This window comes from Schistocerca americana, chromosome 4 (assembly GCF_021461395.2).
Source record: "Schistocerca americana isolate TAMUIC-IGC-003095 chromosome 4, iqSchAmer2.1, whole genome shotgun sequence".
Lineage (NCBI taxonomy): Eukaryota > Metazoa > Arthropoda > Insecta > Orthoptera > Acrididae > Schistocerca > Schistocerca americana.
In genome coordinates this window covers 505,554,532-505,574,867 of record NC_060122.1, presented here as the reverse complement: position 1 = coordinate 505,574,867, position 20,336 = coordinate 505,554,532, and the positions used below count along the sequence as shown (strand labels likewise).

General features: G+C 43.3%; 1 protein-coding gene across 2 annotated transcripts in view; it reads right to left on the bottom strand.

Annotated features, from left to right (window-relative positions):
* LOC124612388 (protein spire) overlaps nucleotides 1-20,336 on the bottom strand; it is an 808,827-nt gene that overhangs the window by 253,610 nt on the left and 534,881 nt on the right. For both annotated transcript variants that reach the window (XM_047140565.1, XM_047140566.1), the window contains exon 7: nucleotides 10,918-11,038. In XM_047140565.1, the coding sequence (XP_046996521.1) occupies nucleotides 10,918-11,038 (121 nt within the window). The remainder of the gene's footprint in view (nucleotides 1-10,917; nucleotides 11,039-20,336) is intronic.

Below are 20,336 nucleotides of genomic sequence, written 5' to 3'. Positions count from 1 at the left end.
CGCTCCCCACACCATGATGCCGGGTGTTGGCCCTGTGTGCCTCGGTCGTACGCAGTCCTGATTGTGGCGCTCACCTGCACGGCGCCAAACACGCATACGACCATCATTGGCACCAAGGCAGAAGCGACTCTCATCGCTGAAGACGACACGTCTCCATTCGTCCCTCCATTCACGCCTGTCGCGACACCACTGGAGGCGGGCTGCACGATGTTGGGGCGTGAGCGGAAGACGGCCTAACGGTGTGCGGGACCGTAGCCCAGCTTCATGGAGACGGTTGCGAATGGTCCTCGCCGATACCCCAGGAGCAACAGTGTCCCTAATTTGCTGGGAAGTGGCGGTGCGGTCCCCTACGGCACTGCGTAGGATCCTACGGTCTTGGCGTGCATCCGTGCGTCGCTGCGGTCCGGTCCCAGGTCGACGGGCACGTGCACCTTCCGCCGACCACTGGCGACAACATCGATGTACTGTGGAGACCTCACGCCCCACGTGTTGAGCAATTCGGCGGTACGTCCACCCGGCCTCCCGCATGCCCACTATACGCCCTCGCTCAAAGTCCGTCAAACTGCACATACGGTTCACGTCCGCGCTGTCGCGGCATGCTACCAGTGTTAAAGACTGCGATGGAGCTCCGTATGCCACGGCAAACTGGCTGACACTGACGGCGGCGGTGCACAAATGCTGCGCAGCTAGCGCCATTCGACGGCCAACACCGCGGTTCCTGGTGTGTCTGCTGTGCCGTGCGTGTGATCATTGCTTGTACAGCCCTCTCGCAGTGTCCGGAGCAAGTATGGTGGGTCTGACACACCGGTGTCAATGTGTTCTTTTTTCCATTTCCAGGAGTGTATGTATTCGCAGCACATTACACTTGTCTACATTGAGATTCAATTGCCATTTCCTGCACCATGCGTCAATTCGCTGCAGATCCTCCTGCATTTCAGTACAATTTTCCATTGTTACAACCTCTCGATACACCACAGCATCATCCGCAAAAAGCCTCAGTGAACTTCCGATGTTATCCCCTGCGGCACACCTGATATCACGCATACTTCGGAAGACTTCTCTCCATTGAGGATGACATGCTGCGTTTCGTTATCTAGGAACTCTTCAATCCAATCACACAATTGGTCTGATACTCCATATGCTCTTACTTTGTTCATTAAACGACTGTGGGGAACTGTATCAAGCGCCTTGCGGAAGTCAAGAAACACGGCATCCATCTGGGAAACCGTGTCTATGGCTCTCTGAGTCTCGTGGACGAATAGCGCGAGTTGGGTTTCACACGATCGTCTTTTTCGAAACCTATGCTGATTCCTACAGAGTAGATTTCTAGTCTCCAGAAAAGTCATTATACTCTACCATAATACGTGTTCCAAAATTCTACAAGCGATCGACGTCAGAGATATAGGTCTATATGCCCAACCCCTGTAGTTACGGGCTGTAGGTTTCACATACCGCTAGCACAATGGGACAGGCAACGAAAAGACACGAACCAATGTCAGAGTGATCTACAACTAACCGTTGCAATTGAAAGATAGCTACAAGATTATGAGCTTGTAGGAAGTTGTAAAGACAAGTGAAATACCAGCTGGAAATCAAGTACGCAATAAAACTGTTACTTTTAGCACAAAAGAACGCAAGTAGGTGGAGCAGCAGTCTTTTGAAACACATGTGGTAACTGGTACAAAGATACCCTGACTGGTAAAAAGTTACCCTGATAGACTGTACAATGTGGTTTAGATTTAGGACTCACGCTATAAGCTGTTTTCTGGTTTGCTCATGTTGTTAATCGTCCTTTTTTGTAATTTTTATAATCTGACGTTTTATTATCAGATCTGACAGACTGAAATTTGTGAAACAATGGAAAATTCAGGATGGAATGTAACAATGTAACTGGACTGACATCTGTAACGGTTGTCAAAAGATTCTATATGCTTCAGTTGCTACAGGGTGTTGATGTTATCCGTTTGGACCGTGTGTACGATCTTTGTAATCAACAAGTCTATGGGTATTTGTTTGTGACTATTCGTTATGGTTCAAATGGCTCTGAGCACTATGGGACTCAACTGCTGAGGTCATTAGTCCTCTAGAACTTAGAACTAGTTAAACCTAACTAACGTAAGGACATTACAAACATCCAACCCGAGGCAGGATTCGAACCTGCGACCGTAGCGGTCTTGCGGTTCCAGACTGCAGCGCCTTTAACCGCACGGCCACTTCGGCCGGCACTATTCGTTATCTTTGGTTAGGAATTCAGCAAAATTTTGTATGAAATGTTTATGTTTTAAATTCGTTTATTCATTTAAAATGTTGTCAGGACGTCGAATTTTGTTATGTAGATTCCTGTATCTTTTATTATGTTCATTGTTAAAGATTAACAAGAGGTGCAAACTACAAAACAGCTTATAGCGTAAGAGTACTAAACCTATGCCAAGTTGTAAAACAATACAGAGTGAAAGCGACCAGTGATTATATACGGACGTAAGTACCAAATCTCTATGTCTGAAAATGCAACTAACCAACGTTACATAAAATAAAAAATATTCTTCGACGCTGCTGGCCCATTGGATCGTATAGCTAGTGGACGGGTTACATGGAATCTATTTAATTATGAAGAGTGCTAATATTTTATTGGCTCTTATTATCAATTCACCAATTAGGGACTACGTTTGCATTGTTAGAAAGGAATTCTTGATCTAAACAGACAGGACGACCATGGACCTATGGCGAATCGAACAGTAGTGAACAAGGCGAGGTATCCGCTACACCATCACCGGTCTCGAGGCAGCATCAATGGAAGGCGCAGCGAAGTACGAGTGAATCCTGTGTCCAAAAAAAGTGCGTACCGCGTTGAAACCTGAAACCGGTCTTACGCGGCCGCACATATCTCGAAAAAGAAGAGGCAGACAGCGCACAGACGGTAACGGTCAGGCCACCTTCGACAAACCTGTCTCCTCGGACACAAGAGTCGCAGTTCGTCTGTAAAAAGGATGGACGTCCTTCGCAATCCATGCATACCGAAAGGCAGGTTGCCCTGTGTTATTTCACGAAAGATTTCGCGAGGAACAAGGTGTAGGCGAGTAGCCCGCAACATATAGCCCTACTTACTTAACTTTTCCGTGTCCAGATCAAATTTTATTTTTCCAATAGTTAGCCACCGCTACAGCTTTGTCGTTGGCTTGTAGCAGGTCACTAAAAGTACTGGGCTCCGGCAGTAGTCGGCACATGAGCAGATGTCCCTCGTCTCGTACCTCTCCGCATCCGCAAAGAACGTCGTCATCGTTAGTCAGCAGTCCCCACTTGCACAGATTAGTTTTGCATCTGGGTACACCATCCCTCAGCCTATTTAGTGTTCTCCACATTGTATAAAGAAGCTTGTTTCCAGGTGCCTTTTGCTCTTTTGGTATTATCTGTAGTGCGGTTTGTTCATTCTTCCATTTACTGACTCTATTATCTTCCTGTGAACCGTCAAGGATCTCGGTTCTTGCAATAAAGCTATTTCTAGACTTAAGCCTCCGAGCCTGAGTGACGTGCCCATTCAGTGGGTGTCGAGAATCGGTTTCTTTCTTTGTTCTCTCAGCGTCTGCTGTCACCTGCCTTCTGATCTTGGATGGGGCAATTCCAGCAAGTAGGTACAAATTACCCGTTGGTGTGGGTCTGAGACAGCGTGTAACGATTCGCATTGTCTCATTTACACTTACATCAACCTGTTTAGCATGTGCAGATGCTTCCCATACTGGCGCTGCATAGTCTGCTGCAGAAACACACAGAGCAAGTGCTGATGTTCTCAGTACTGATGGTTCAGCTCCCCATTCATAGTTTGTCAGCCTGCGGATGATGTTATTCCTGGAGCAGACTTTAGCCTTGGTGTTTTGGCAATGCTGCTTGAAGGAAAGCGTTCTGTCAAGTACAACCCCAAGGTATTTAGGTATTGGGCAGTGCTTTAGCTTCTTACCTTGCCATGTAACGTCGAGCTCAACTCCAGCATCTCTACTGCGCAGATGGAAAGCACATACTTGGGTTTTGCCAGGGTTTGGCTTGAGGTGATTGGCGTCGTAGTATTGAGCCAGTTCTTCAAGCGCTCTAGAGAGATTTCCAGACGTTGCATCAAAATTGGACCCCTGGACCACCACAGCTGTGTCATCAGCAAATACGAACAGTCTTGCATCTTGAGGTATAGGTTGGTCATTAGTGTACACATTATAAAGGATGGGAGAAAGTACACTTCCTTGTGGTAAGCCCTACTGTGATCGTCTTAAGTAATTAGTGTAATTACTGCAGAGCAGAGAGGAATAGCACATGGGAAAATGGAATGAGCTGTTGATGGTTCGACAGAGATAGGAAGACGAGGATCAGAGAGAGAGAGAGAGAGAGAGAGAGAGAGAGAGAGAGAGATATGGTGACTGTATAGTGCCTTCCCCCATTAAAACAACCGTTATCAGGAACCGAGAATCCAGTTTGTAAGCTGACCAGGTATTTATTTAGGTTGAAAACCTATCAGAAATAGCATTTATAAAGAACGGACGTACTATCTAGTTAACTCGCGCAAGTTATTTTAGGACAGCTTTTACGAGAACAAATAATCTTTCATAGTAATCACTATTTTTCTGATACATAGTAGTTCGTTGAGAGGAAAAAAATAAACGGCAAGCAATGCTGCTAAAAATGTAATAATTTGCACAGGGGTTTTAGTGTAGGAAGTTATCAAACTGTAATTATTTCAAGTACGAGGAGAGTATTCTGTTTTGAAACAACTTTTTCTGCTTAAAAAACGCAGATTTTCTCCTTCATACCTGTACGACACACAGCTTCCTCTCGGACACATAGTCTCAACGTAATATTTTGCTATCTAAAACATGACCCAATGTTTTATGCTCACCTTCGGACGATGAACACTTGTTTCGTAAGAGATAGTAATGTACATCTGCAACTCATCAGTTGCTCTATTATTTTTTTAGTGTGCATCTGCAGCGAAACTGTGTTAAGATTTTTGTACGATGACGATTCCGAACTGCTCGCGAAACACCGGTCGGAAGGCTTAGTAAACTCGAATATCTCGATGTTCCTAAGAATTATCGCTATGAACTTCACACCAAGGATAAAATTGTAACACTATCAACATTTTGAGATTGTTTACTGCTTTTAAAGAAGAATATCTTTCTCAGATTATAAATATCACCCGTAATTTCTCGCAAATTGTCTGTCTTTGTCATAGTATCAGACTTGTGTATTAATTACAAACATGTAATCAATAAAATGCTTTATTTGCTCACCTAGATAAAATAGACGGAAAAAACAATCTTTTCAACAGCCGTAATGCCTTTTATCTTACAAACGCATCAAGAAATGCCCAGATTGCTTAATGGAATGATAAAGCACAAGCCTGACGTAGTTGTGCGGAAATTATTATTAGGCGTCGACCATAATGGAAGTTTGATGTCAACCAAATGGCATTGGACAACAGTGCACGATAATCAGTGTAGTGAAGTCAAGCTGCAGCGCTAACAGGCGACTGTATAGCTAATTAACCATGGTAAGATCTTCAGAAGTTGTTAGGGCCTTTCTTTTTCGAAAAAGTTATAGGAAGTCATAATAGTCTACGTGTGGAAAATAATTGGGATATATAACATTTTTAAGAGTATTCGATAAATAAAATATGAAGAGCTTACTTTCTTCAAGTAATCTGCTTTACGTAACTTAAAAATTAAGCTAAGTGCACTCTCAGCTATTACCGATAAACCGCCCAGATGTTAATTTATTTGGTGACTTGGGATATGATACGATACTATTGCGCTGAATGGTTTAAGATCTTTATCTGCGATATTTTCTTGAAGTAGTAAGACATCTTTTCAAGTGTATTCAATTAATATGTACTTCAAACGCAATATCGATTTCTCCTCCGTGTCCGAAGCTGCTGGTGTTAACGTGCGTAATAACAATTTTGTACACATCAATTTGTTTGCATTATTATGACACAAAAAAGTAAATAGAATCAGTCTTTGGAATCGGCACTCACCTGTCATTCTTTATGAATTTTGTAACTAAATCTAAAGCAGCAATATTTGTGAAAACTATTATCAACAACGCACTAACCACAAATATTTCAGAGAACTATTCAAGCTAAAAAAATCATTACGAAAGTACTTTGAATGGTAGTTTTTAAAGGAATAATAGTATATATAGGCTAACGTAATAAACAAACTAAGTTCATGAAAAAATACGTGGTTTATTCAACTACGCATGCTTCTGCTACGTCATAGTCACTAATACTTCTAGGATCACAGTACACGACACGATGTCTACTTTCGGAAAATAGTCATATACAAAACTAGATAAAATATTTTGGTCATTTTTTAAAAATCAGCTATTCGGCTTTCTGCTCACTATATGCGACTAACTTCTGCAACAGAACGCGGGTTTTCTTTTTGTAAAGGCGTGCTACTAATGAGCGATTTGCTACTAACAAGTTTTAGGTGAAGTACACACGTTACGCTAAATTTGAAGTTATGTAACCTCCAAAATGACTAACAGTCTAGAGATTTAGAGCAGCTACTCATAACTACAAGACCTTCTTTATGTGGAGTCTAGTTTTATTTTGCCTGCCGTAAATACAATGCTACAATAGATCTCAGGTATTGGAGGAACTGGCGCCTAAACGATCTACTGCATGAAGTCGCTACCAGTTGCCGGAGCGCTCACCAGATGTCGGAGTGTGCCATGGCGACAGAGCTGCCATCTCGTACCGCGGCCACCCATCAAAGGAAGCCACGGTCACTAGAGCATAATCACATTTCAGTTGTAAATTACTGGTAATTGCGTTAGCTTCAGAGACAAGAGTTATGGAATTGTGCAGAATGCAATTTCCCAGAGACTGGAAAGTTAAGGTACTTAGATTAAAAGGAAACCAAACGAAAAAAACAGCAACATACGGTATTTAGCTCCGACTCCCAAAACCCTCGGCGCATGCCAACGACCAATTAGCTGGCAGTACGATGAATATATACTTCCTCGCTAATATTTCACGTGATACAAAGAAGATTATTATACTTATTTAACAACTGGAATCGTGCGACACAAAGCTGTACTTGATAATAGCACTAAAATTTGATAGAACTTACCTGCAAGAGGGTTCCCACATAGTTTGCCAAGCAAATATGTTCTCGCGTAACCCATTTCTAAATATAACATTCCTCACTGGATCTTCTCATAAGAAAGGAAGCTGAGTGTGTAGCGTCCCGTCGACGACGTGGTCAATAGCGATCTAGCACTGGCTCTAATGTGGGAAGGAAACTGACTGTGCCCTTTTCAAAGATACCGTAGATACCATTCCGTCATATGGCCTAAGTAATTTAGGGAAAGCACTGAAAATCTAAATGTGGAGGGTCGGAGGTGCATCCTAACCGCCGTAATTTCTAATGTGAATTCAGTGTCTTCATGACTGCACAGTACAGCTGGCTTTCTCAAAACGCATTTCCAAACATACCACACTTCGCTGCAGCTCCGAGAGCTAATGCAGGACTCTTAATATATTCCAAAAAATAGGAAATTATTAACAGCAATTTATTTGCAGATAACGAAATGCAGCACACTTTGTTGATATGAGGTCTGACTTGTGTGCATCATCTTTTCTTCATTTATTTTTTATTCTGCCGGCTGGAAGCTATCCCTTGTCAGGCCATAATGGCGATACGTTGGAGTTTGTGGAGTAATCATGTCGCACCTCACAAAGAAAAATTACTGACCAGGGGAGGCCACAACGTTCAGATCACGGATTTACTTCAGGCTTTGTACACTTTTAATATTCAATTAGGACAACCTAATGGGCAAACAGTAAGACGTACGAAGCTGGGCACGAGCTGGCGGCGGTCATGTGGTTAGGGTTCAAGCTCCGTAATCGGTGGATCACTGGGTCGCATCCCACTTATATTTGAAAGGTAATACGATAGAAAGATACGTGTATTTGCACGAACTTTTATTACATTTCCCATGTTATTTAGCTCTTTACTAATTTTTATTATTAAAGCAAATATTATGCCACTTATTTCTATAGACAAGTTAGAAACTTTATCAAGCGCCTTCACGCTTGTTCATATTAAATTGACAAAGAAAAGTAAACTCCTGCTCTTTTAGATGCAATTAAACTACATTAAATCGTACATCCCCAATTCTCGGTACCTATATTTAAGAATTTGTAGTGTTGCGCATGGTTTGGACCCAAATTGTCGGAAGAAAAACAGGTTTTTCAAAATGCTGACAAGCTTTGTCTTTCCGTAGAAATTCTGAAGATTCCTTGAGTATGCGAAAAAACTGCGTTCATTCGATATGGTAGTTGACGTTTTAATTTGTTTTCCGTGTCTGTATGAAAAATATGAGTACCATCCTGCAACCTGTAAAATAGAAAGCACATCCAACGATTAATCGTAAATTACCCTCATATTCTGGCATTTTGTAACTCATTGTATTATTTAATGAAGTTATTGACACTTTTGTTTATAGTTGTTTGACTTAGGCTTTGCAAGCCCGTGCCTCGTCCTTGAAACCTGTGTCTGCAGATTGAAGTGACCAGGTGCAGAGCAGTTCTCGGTACCTTACACAATAGCAGGTATAAGGGATTTCGGAATTCACCACAGGTGTACTGTTTCAGGAAAACTTCATGTCTTTGGGCGTTTACTTGTCGATAATCACAAATGTAATATCTGTTGTGATAATAAGAACTAGTATACAACCCAAAACTACTGAAAACTCAACAAAAATTTATGCTAATACGCGTGTCTTTTCATCATATTGCTTTTGAAATGAAGTATGTATGAAATAATGACTAGTGTTGGAAAAATATAAATTAAAAACAACAGGAACGGGACACGATCCAGTGATTCATCGATTACGGAGCTTGAACGCTTGTAACACGACTGCCGCCATCTTGTGCTCAGGGTCACAACGCACCAGTGCATCACGGGAGCGTAAAAATTGTCCTGCGACTTCTTGAAATCGTCGAAGTTGTACGCCTTGTTGCGTATTATGTCCTAATGGACTCCTGAAAGTGTACAAAGTCTGGAGTAAATGCGGGATGCGGACGTCGTGGCCTGACCTCGTGAAGTGAATACCGCATCCAGCATGCCTAAGGAAACGTACTACAGAAGAGGATGCCGCCCACAAAACTACTGCAAAAGAAAACTGTTATAAAAATTATTAGAATCCACACACTAACTGAAGGGTACTTACACTACCGGCCATTAAAATTGCTACACCAAGAAGAAATGCAGATGATAAACGGGTATTCATTGGACAAATATATTATACTAGAACTGACATGTGATTACATTTTCACGAAATTTGGGAGCATAGATACTGAGAAATCAGTACCCAGAACAACCACCTCTGGCCGTAATAACGACCTTGATACGCCTGCGCATTTAGTCAAACAGAGCTTGGATGGCGTGTACAGGTACAGCTGCCCGTGCATTTTCAACACGATACCACAGTTCATCAAGAGTAATGACTGGCGTACTGTGAAAAGCCAGTTGCTCGGCCACCATTGACTAGACGTTTTCAATTGGTGAGAGATCTGGAGAATGTGCTGGCCAGGGCGACAGTCGAACATTTTCTGTATCCAGAACAGCCCGTACAGGACCTGTAACATGCGGTCGTGCATTATCCTGCTGAAATGTAGGGTTTCGCAGGAATCGAATGAAGGGTAGTGCCATGGGTCGTAACACATATGAAATGTAACGTCCACTGTTTAAAGTGCCGTCAATGCGAACAAGAGGTGACAGACGTGTAACCAATGGTACCCCATACCATCACGCCGGGTCATACGGCAGTATGGCGATGACGAATACACGCTTCCAATGTGCGTTCACCGCGATGTCGCCAAACACGGACGCGACCATCATGATGGTGTAAACAGAACCTGGATTCATCCGAAAAAATGACGTTTTGCCATTCGTGCACTCAGGTTTGTCTCTGAGTACACCATCGCAGGCGCTCCTGTCTTTGATGCAGCGCTTAGGGTAACCGCAGCCATGGTCTCCGAGCTGATAGTCCATGCTGCTGCAAACGTCGTCGAACTGTTCGTGCAGATGGTTGTTGTCTTGCAAATGCCCCAACTGTTGACTCAGGGATCGAGACGTGGCTGCACGATCCGTTACAGCCATGCGCATAAGATGCCTGTCATCTCGACTGCTAGTGATATGAGGCCGTTGGGATCCAGCACGGCGTTCCGTATTACCCTCCTGAACCCACCGATTCCATATTCTGCTAATAGTCACTGGATCTCGACCAACGCGAGCAGCGATGTCGCGATACGATAAACCGCAATCGCGATAGGCTACAATCCGACCTTTATCAAAGTCGGAAACGTGATGGTACGCATTTCTCCTCCTTCCACGAGGCATCACAACAACGTTTCACCAGGCAAAGCCGGTCAACTGCTGTTTGTGAATGAGAAATCGGTTGGAAACTTTCCTCACATCAGCACGTTATAGGTGTAGCCACCGGCGCCAACCTTGTTTGAATGCTCTGAAAAGCTAATCATTTGCAAATCACAGCATCTTCTTACTGTTGGTTAAATTTCGCGTCTGTAGCACATCTTCGTGGTGTAGCAATTTTAATTGCCAGTAGTGTATTTGTGCGAGCGCGCGCGCGCGCGCGCGCGCCCCCGTTAGTGTGTGTGTGTGTGTGTGTGTGTGTGTGTGTTAATGGCATAAAAATAGGACTTTTTTTGCACAGCTACTGTAAATGACTTTCAGAAAAATGTTCCGCTAATACATTTGAACTGTGTACCATAAGCAAATCCAAGTGTATGTAGATCAAAAGAGGAAAGGTTGGCGGATGACTATCCAACACACAGCACATATGAGAGAGATAACGTGACTCGTTCCCTGCGTGTGTGCTAAGTAAGGTAGGCAGGCAGGTACTCACTCCTCTTCTTGAGGTGGGACAGGGACGGCCGCAGGTGGCAGCCGCGCTTGATGGACTCCATCAGCAGCTCCCTGGGCGTGCACTGCCTGCTGCGGGGCGGCGGCAGCTTCCGCTCGGACGCCTGGAACACACGGACTTCTGTTAAAGCTGTGCGACACACAGGAGTACCGTCACAACCGTTGCCACCACCAGATGGCGGCAGCGTCGTCGACGAAACGCAAGAAGGAGGAGGAGGAGACAACGAGACAGAAGAAGACAAAAACATAGGAAGTAGGAACAACAACTTAACGAATGGCATAAACCTTGCTGTTTCTTCAGTGTTAAACAGGGGCTATCGGAAGCGTACTTTCTGGAAGACAAATGTTAACATTTGCGCTAAATCTTCCACAGAAATTCCGGTCTACCAGCGGTGGTCATCACGATACCTTTCACCCATTAGCGGGCGTTCCAGCTGTCATGGTCGGTAGTAGGAATTTTTAAAACATATATATTAGCTTTTCATAAAATTTTGAAAAAAGCATTTGGTAAGTGATCATTATTATGTGTTATAACTTGCTGAAGATCTGCTGTATAAATTTTATGAAGTAAAGCAATTTCACTACTCTATAAATCACGATTAGTATGGAACCAGTTGGCAGTTAGAGAATTTTACCACTAACAGAGATACAAAAGTGGGCATTAGGTACAGAAGGTTCACTATCCCTGAGGGCAGAACGACTGTAAGCCAACCCGGAGAATGACATGCGTTCGGCTACGAGTGTGTTAATTCGTTTGCAATTAACGCTTCTCTTTGTGTAAAGCAAAACCATGTTTTCCTCAGTCCGTACAATAGTTAATGCTCGTACTGTGTTTGAAGAGAAAATTTCTATCTTACAAAAGCATGTACGAACAGAGATGCGAGGGAAACTCGCAGACAAGATGACTTAGTGACAATACAGCGAAGGCTTTAAAACCACTTGTCTTATTTGCTGGTGAATGGTCCAAGCAACGCAAGAGGCTACTTGCGGCGCCAAACAGAGACGTGCCAGACACACGAGTTGAAAAATTGTAGAGGCGTCCAAGTGAAAAATTTACATAAAGGGTGTATCACAATCAGTAGGACGGAAGTATACGGCAATTCAGGTATACGGCAATTCAGGTATACGGCAATTCAGGTATACGGCAATTCAGGTATACGGCAATTCAGGTATACGGCAATTCAGGTATACGGCAATTCAGGTATACGGCAATTCAGGTATACGGCAATTCAGGTATACGGCAATTCAGGTATACGGCAATTCAGGTATACGGCAATTCAGGTATACGGCAATTCAGGTATACGGCAATTCAGGTATACGGCAATTCAGGTATACGGCAATTCAGGTATACGGCAATTCAGGTATACGGCAATTCAGGTATACGGCAATTCAGGTATACGGTAATTCAGGTATACGGTAATTCAGGTATACGGTAATTCAGGTATACGGTAATTCAGGTATACGGTAATACAAGCAAACCTGGTATCGCGAACGAGCCAATTGTGAGACAGTCGCGAATGTGTGGTTACGAGCTGCCAGACTTCAAAATCAATTTTTTCCCTGTTAGTATAACTTTCCAATGAGGAATACATCTCACTGGGCTGCGATTTCGCCCAAGCCTAATCTTCACAAGAAGTACAATACCACTTAGGCTATTTATTTGTTATAATTTACTCTATACTCGTACCTCTGAAAGGGGGTATTCCAAGTTTCGTTCTCACATTTGGAGGCGATACTGATACTTCTCTGCAATGAGTACGAATTCTTTCAAACATTTCCGGACCATATCGTACATGTTGACAATAGTGTACTATGCACTACTCCAGTTCTTCAGACGTATTGGCAGGAGTGCTGTACTCAAGCCAGACAGAAAAATCTAGACGATTGATGTCACGTGACCTTGGAGACCAAGATATGGGTTGACCTGAACCCGAGCATACTGCCACGATACGTATTTTCTTCTATCTTCTATGAGCAAAAAAATGTGGCCTCGTCCAATCAAGCATATACTACATTTTCCGACGTTGCGGAAGTTGAGGTACCCCGCCCTTGGGGAAGGGGAGGGAGGGTGTTCGTTTTGCTCGCGCGTACCATCTATCCATCTATGATGATGATGATGATGATGATGATGCAGACCCATACTCCGAGACGGAGCGTAGGGGAACGATGCGGGAGACCCGCACCACCGCACTAGGCAAGGTCCTAGGGGAGGTGGTTTGCCATTGCCTTCTTCCGACCGTAATGGGGATGAATGATAATGATGACGACGACACTACAACACCCAGTCATCTCGAGGCAGGATAAATCCCTGACCCCGCCGGGAATCGAACCCGGGAACCTCGTGCTCGGGAAGCGAGAACGCTACCGCGGGACCACGAGCAGCGGACCATCTATACAGAGGTTCCCAAACTGAGGGGCGCGCCCCCCTGGGGGGGCGTCATGATGTTGCAAGGGGGGCGCGGGTGGAGTTAGCGCTATAAACCTAATACTTCTTTTTAATATCGATATTTTAATAAAAATGAATGTGCAGGTATTAATGATAGATTATGGGGCTAAATGCAATCGTTTGGCGTCCCACTTCCCGCAATCCTATCTCAATAACCTATCCTAGAACTTACAGCTTTTGAAGATCGCGTTTAGAATGTCACACACAGAAACTCTCAAAATTATGAAGGCGATATGCGTTAATTCTAATATATTAGATTTGTAAACAACTTACTTCTGACAATTGGGAAACAGAAAAGTCAGGTATTAAATATTCCGTACAATTGTACACGTCAACTGAACGTAATCATGTTATAACTTTCAGCCGTAGTAGGCTATGTTCATCACAGTAATAATCACTTATACTGCGTAACTGCAAAAATGCCGTTTTATTACTCTGCCAACCCGTGGATCCCCATGTGGTGCGATTACAGTGACTTTAATAGACTGTATACGCTTCCAATGAACTGGCGGGTTCGTAATTTGGTCGCCAGGGTTATGCTCTTTGTCACCAGAAAAATGTGCACGACGTGAATGCGAAACTAGTACAAGTGTTCGTTCTAAGCAGAGTACTTCACGCCGTTCTGGAAACATTGTAGTGACTGCTAACAATGAAACATAACCCAGCTAGGTAGACAATGAAGTCCATTAGTGAGGCTATTTTTTTTCGAACTGGCAGTACTACAGCTCTTTCATTCGGATTACTTATCTGACAAAACAGTTATTTTTCTTCTGCCTTTTTGAAATACGGCATAATTTCGTTTGAAATCAGTGTACGTTCTTTGCTGCGACAATGGCTTCTTTTGGTACGAGTACAGAGATAACTGCTTGGCACTGTGCACAATTTCCAGCGATGTGTGAGGAGTATCCATGACCTTACTTAATTACTGTGAAATTTGACAACCAATTCATTGATGTTATCTCAAAACTTATAACGTTTCGATTATAAGTACCGAAAGATAGGTGCACGACAATGATTTTCGCATTAAACCCCAGGCTGCACTGCTCAGAACAGCACCGCTGAACAGGTAGCAAATTCTTAGGGTGCCTGTGGGCTGTTTCCGCCCTAATCCAGGAAAAGCCCGTTTCTCCCAGCAAGAGCCCTGCTCGGCCACCAGGTCGCAGACAGACAGTGCACTGACCACCTGCGCTGCGGCTGGGCTTCCCCGTTCTTCACCCCACTCCTCACAGGCAGTCATCTGAGGCGCCAACAGATGACAGTAGCTTTCCTTTATTTCAGTTGGTTGCTTGCAGTTGTTGACACATCTGATGTATTGGATTTTGCTGAAATCGCGTTGAATCTTTCACAGTTGTGCCTCAGTAAAATCAGTGTTAGTGCGAAATTATACTGTTAACTTCTTGTTTTCTTTTTACTTCACCATGGGTGTCGTGAAAAAACGTAAATATAATGATGATTATATCAAATACGGTTTTGCTTCTATACAAAAAAATGGTGTTGACCAGCCGCAATGTATTATTTGCAATGAGGTATTGAGCAATGATTCCATGAGACCTTCTCGTCTGGAACGCCATTTGTGGGCAAAGCATGGTGCACTGAAAGAGAAGCCGAAGGAATTTTTTGCCGCAAAATGTGATAATTTGAAACGGATGAAGTTGGATACTGCTGGATCCTTCGCTCAGACATTAGAAAAGATACTAGAATCCTAGTATGAATTATCACTACTTATTTCACGGACCAAGAAAAGTCATTATCGGAGAGTTACTAGTCAAACCCTGTTTGTTGAAAGCTGCTGATATCGTTCTTGGGTCAGAAAGTAAACAAAAACTTTCACACTTACCGCTTTCTGACAATACTGTGAAACGTCGGATTGATGATATGGCCGAAGACATACAAAATCAGTTAGTTACGGCCGTCAAACTATCGCAGTTTTTCGCAATACAGTTAGCGAGAGTACCGACGTTGCGAATTGTTACTAACTGCTAGCTTTCGTTCGCTATATAGAAAATGAAGCAATTAAAGAAGAGTTGCTGTTTTCTAAAGAGTTAGAGACAACTTCAAAAGCAATTCATATAATGGCAGTCGTCTCCGAATTCTTTTGTAAAAATGAGTTATCATGGCAGAAACTGATAGGCGTATGTACAGACGGCGCCCCATCAATGCTTGGATGTCGCTCAGGATTCGTGCAGATGATTAGAGAGAAAAAAAAAAAAAAAAAAAACTGGTGTTACTGCTATCCACTGTGTAATACACTGTCAAACATTGGCAGCCAAGACACTTCCAAAGGAACTCAATGATGTCTTGAAATTGTACATAAAAATCGTGAATCATATTAAAAAGTGTGATTTAAATTCCAGGTTATTTACGGCTCTTTGTGAAGACTTGGGAGCAGAGTATAAAACACTTTTACTTCATACAGAAGTGCGCTGCGTCTCAAAAGGAAATATGCTAGGAAGATTATTTGAACTTCGAGACGAAGTGATGCAGTTTTTGGAAAATAACAAACAACCTAATTGTATGTGGAATTTAGAAAGCCCGGAGTTCATGTTGCATTGGCTTATCTGTCAGATATTTTTTAATATTCAAACACATTGAATTTGAAATTACAAAGAGGAGAGTCAAACGTAATTTTTCATCGGGATGCCATCAAAGCGTTTACTGATAAGATGCAACTATGGAAACGTAAAATTTTAGCCTGCAATTATTCCTGCTTTCCCAGATTGTTTGGAATCCTGGAAGAAGCCCGATTTCAAAACGATTTTAAGGATACTGATACTAAGAGTAAAATATCGAACCATTTGCAGCACCTCATTGATGAATTCGAACGATACTTCCCTAACAGTTGTGATGACAAAATTTATTATAGGTTAGCGACGGATCCATTTCACGTTGACGTGGATGTGTTGCCAGACACTCTACAAGAGGAAGTCTTAGAAATTAAAAATGATTCTTCAGCGAAGCATGACTTTGAGAAGATGGATAAGCCTTTATTTTGGGTGAAATATCTCACGGTGTATCCCAGCACAGCAGAACAAGCACTGAAACTATTTTTACCATTTTCAAGCACTTATTTGTGCGAAAGAACATTTTCAGCGGTAGTGGCGATAAAAAATAAGCTTAGAAGCAAACTCAGTATTGCCAATGATTTACGTTGCGCATTTTCTACTATTCAGCCAAGAATTCAAAATCTTGTAAAAAAAATATGTAAGCTCATTCTTCACATTGATTTATTTGTTTGTTTCTTGCCATATGTGTGTGGAAATAACATTTTTATAATAAATACATCACATTATAAGAGAACTTGTTATTTTCCTCCTAACTATTCTTACATTTAGGTAATACTGTAAAATTATAAAAAACTATTTCGAAGAAACAATATAAAATAAACATAGTGAATCTGATTCAAATATAAATACTGCGTGTGATCCTTATGGATTCTGATGTTACCTGTGGTATGTTATTTCAACTAATAATAGTAGTTCTTCTGGATGAAGACACAGCGAAAGTTTATCCTAGATATGACAAGCGAAGAGTAGTCCTAAAATCGTATACTGGTGAAGAAATGGTGTGCAGCAAGGGAATGTAATCAAGGTAAGGAAGTTGTTTTATTCATATTTTTTAAAGTTCTGTGTAGTCTGCAAACTTATTTTTTATTTTTTGTCTGGTTCTGGGAACTGGGGCTTCGTCGCCGTTCGGTAACTGTCGTCGTTGACATAAATACCAACCTACCCGCAATGACAGTGGGGAGCGCTATAGGCGTACAAATCAGTGATGTTCGTTAACACCGTGACTGACAGACTATTTTTGATAATGAGTGAAAGTAATATGATAATGAGTGAAAGTAATAAGCTACACTCAACTTAAAATAACGGCCCGCATCCACTAATCTGCAAAGGCCGCAAATATTTTTCCTTGTTTACCAAGGACTTTCTTTACTTTAGGAGTGGCTTGTAATCACTAGACTAGACTGATGACGTAGTAACTGCGACTCGATACATTAACAGCCCACCATGTTACATGACGTCACCATCACAAATTTAACAATAGTTTCTTGATAATTAATAAAAATCTCTATTTTTTTAGGGGGGGGCACGGAAGTTTTCTTTTCGGCAAAAGGGGGGGGGGCGTGACAAACAAAAGTTTGAAAGTTTGGGAACCTCTGATCTATAGCGCCTGCACCCGCCGTGCCTCCTAGGGAAACACGGTTGCCTAGCCCCCCCCCCCCCCCCCCCCCCCGCCCCAATGACGTAGAGACGACAACCCGACGCGCCACTGGAGATTATATATATATATATATACACACACACACGTGTGTGTGTGTGTGTGTGTGTGTGTGTGTGTGTGTGTGTGTGTGTGTGTGTGTGTCTGCGCGCGCGCCTCGCGTTGGACGGAACAGTGTGAACGTACGTTTACAAGCTGTGGAAAGCAAGAAGGAACATTTTCGACATCAAAAGCTGTTTTACTATCATAAAGGGAAAACCGCCTCACAATGCCAGCAGAAGATTTGCGCTGTATATGGGGACGATGAAATAAGGGTTCGACCATGTCTAAAGTGGTTTAGTCGATTTCATGCTGGGAATTTTGCCGTAACAGCCAAACCGCGATCTGGACTGCCAATGGGTACGGACATAGAACGGTTTTATGACATAATAGTCTACAATCCACGAATGGCAACCCGAGTGTTGTCACTCGAGCTCAATGTCACTCGTGCTACTGTAGCCAGGAAATTGAACAAGCAGGGTTATGTAAAATTCGCGATGTACAGATTCATCACGAACTGAGTGAAGCGAACTTGATTCTGCGCGTGTCTATCTGTGACTCCTTATTGAGACGCAATCAAAATGCTCCTTTGCTGGATCGGCTGGCAACTGGAGAAGTGGATCATGTGCAACAACGCCCTGAGGAGTAAATCGTAGCGCACGACAGGGCAGCCATCACTTTCTGTTCCCAAGCCACGGCTGCCTCCGACAAATGCTCTGTTTATCTGATGGGATCGCAAAGACTTTCTATATTACCAACTTTGTCCGAATAAGGCTATCGCTTCCAAGAATTATTGTTCACAGTTGGATCCTCTCAAGGTAATCGCTGATGAAAAACGACCCGATTGGAGACGCGATGTCGTCTTTCACCACGACAACGCCAGACCACATACCTCAAAGGTGACCCGTCAAAAGCTGCGTTCTTTTGAGAGGGATGTGTTACTCCAACCGTCTTATTTGACAGACATTGCCCCTTCCGACTTTCATCTGTTCCGTTCCCTGCAGAACGGTCTGAATGACAAATGCCTCACCTCCTTGGAGGACTGCAGACTTAACCTCCTGGAGTCATCAACTTTAAGCCCCCACATTTTGGAAGAATGACGTTTATAAGCTTCGAGAGAACTGGCAATATATTGTCGACAATAATGGCGTACACAGCAGAAAATAAATAGTTTGTTTAAAAAACCGATCCACCTTATTTAGTTATATTGTGCGCGGCCTTGCGTATGGAAGTATGTAAGCAGATAGGCAACCACTCTGTCGTAGCTGTGCTGCGGGAAGGTGTGTTCCCATGCGTTCTTCGTGATTACACTGTGACGAAAGGCGAACGAGCTTATGAGACAACCCAATAAATATTGTGTGGCTCACGGCTTAGAGCAAATATTTCATAAGACGTCACTTCAGTGATGGGCGGGTCAGCTTAAGCTCGTGCTGTCGCCAGTAATCGAATATAAATCCACCACGTTAAAAACGTGAACGCTACTGCTCAGCTAAGGAGGGGGCTTATTATATTTATTTCCTGAGTAAAATGATTTTTCGTTCCTGACGTTTCATCTAGAGCTGCACTGGACACCTTCAGAATCGCTCCTGTCTCCGTTATTTGCTGTCCACCCCGCTGCAGAAGTATTACGAACGATCAGCCGTGTACTTCCGCCACAGTGATGATACAGTAGCGAGTAGAAAACTGCACGCGCGCCGTACTGTGTCCTCTCCCACCGAGACACAGACAAAATCATAGCGCCGATCCGAACCACCGGTATGCACGCAGCCATCTTACAAGGTGGACGCACTCAAAGTCTAGCAAAGACTATATGTCAGTATGAAGAGGCGCTACGAGTTTCTAAGAAGAACGAACCAAGTCGATTCTGCGTGACGAAGGAAACGGAATTCTATGTTTAAATGTTCTGTGGGCGGCTGCTTTTCCAGCTAGGCATTCTGAGCATTCCTTCTAGCAGCTAGCACGCCGTCGAGGCGGGGAGTAATACCGAAATGACTGAAAGAAGGAGCTCAGCTATGCGTAAGGCGAGTGTGGCGGAGGGGAGGTGAACGGAGTCGACGTTTATAACGGGAAATAAGTACACGATGACAATTCTTGAAGTACATGAAATAAAACCGTCATAACGTCTGAACGGTTTGCGCGCGGAAGTTCAAACTGCACGGGTGGCCGCGGGGCATGATGGGAATTAGTATGCGCATGTATGGTTTGATTTAGCGACGACCCGACTTTTATTTGGATGGGTTCGTCAATAAGCACAATTGGCGCACATGGAGGACTGAAAATCCGCATTTCGCGATCTAGAAATCTCTTCACCCTCAACGGGTGACTGTGTGGTGTGCAGTGTCAAGTCACAGAATAATCGGTGTGATATTCCTTGATGTCACGGCGACTACCGAACGGTACATGAAGGTTTTGAAAGATGATTTTATCCCCATTATCCAAAGTGATCCTGATTTCGACAAGACGTGGTTCATGCAAGGTGGAGCTCGACCTCATCGAAGCAGGGGAGTGTTTGATGTCCTGCAGGAAGACGTCCTGGCTCTGGGATACCCAGATGACACTGGCATGGGCCTCGACTTGACGATATATTCTCAGGATCTGAACACACGCGACTCCTTTTTGTGGGGCTATATTAAAGACAAGGTGTACAGTAATAACCTCAAAACCATTGCTGAGTTGGTAACAGCCATTCAGGAGGTCAT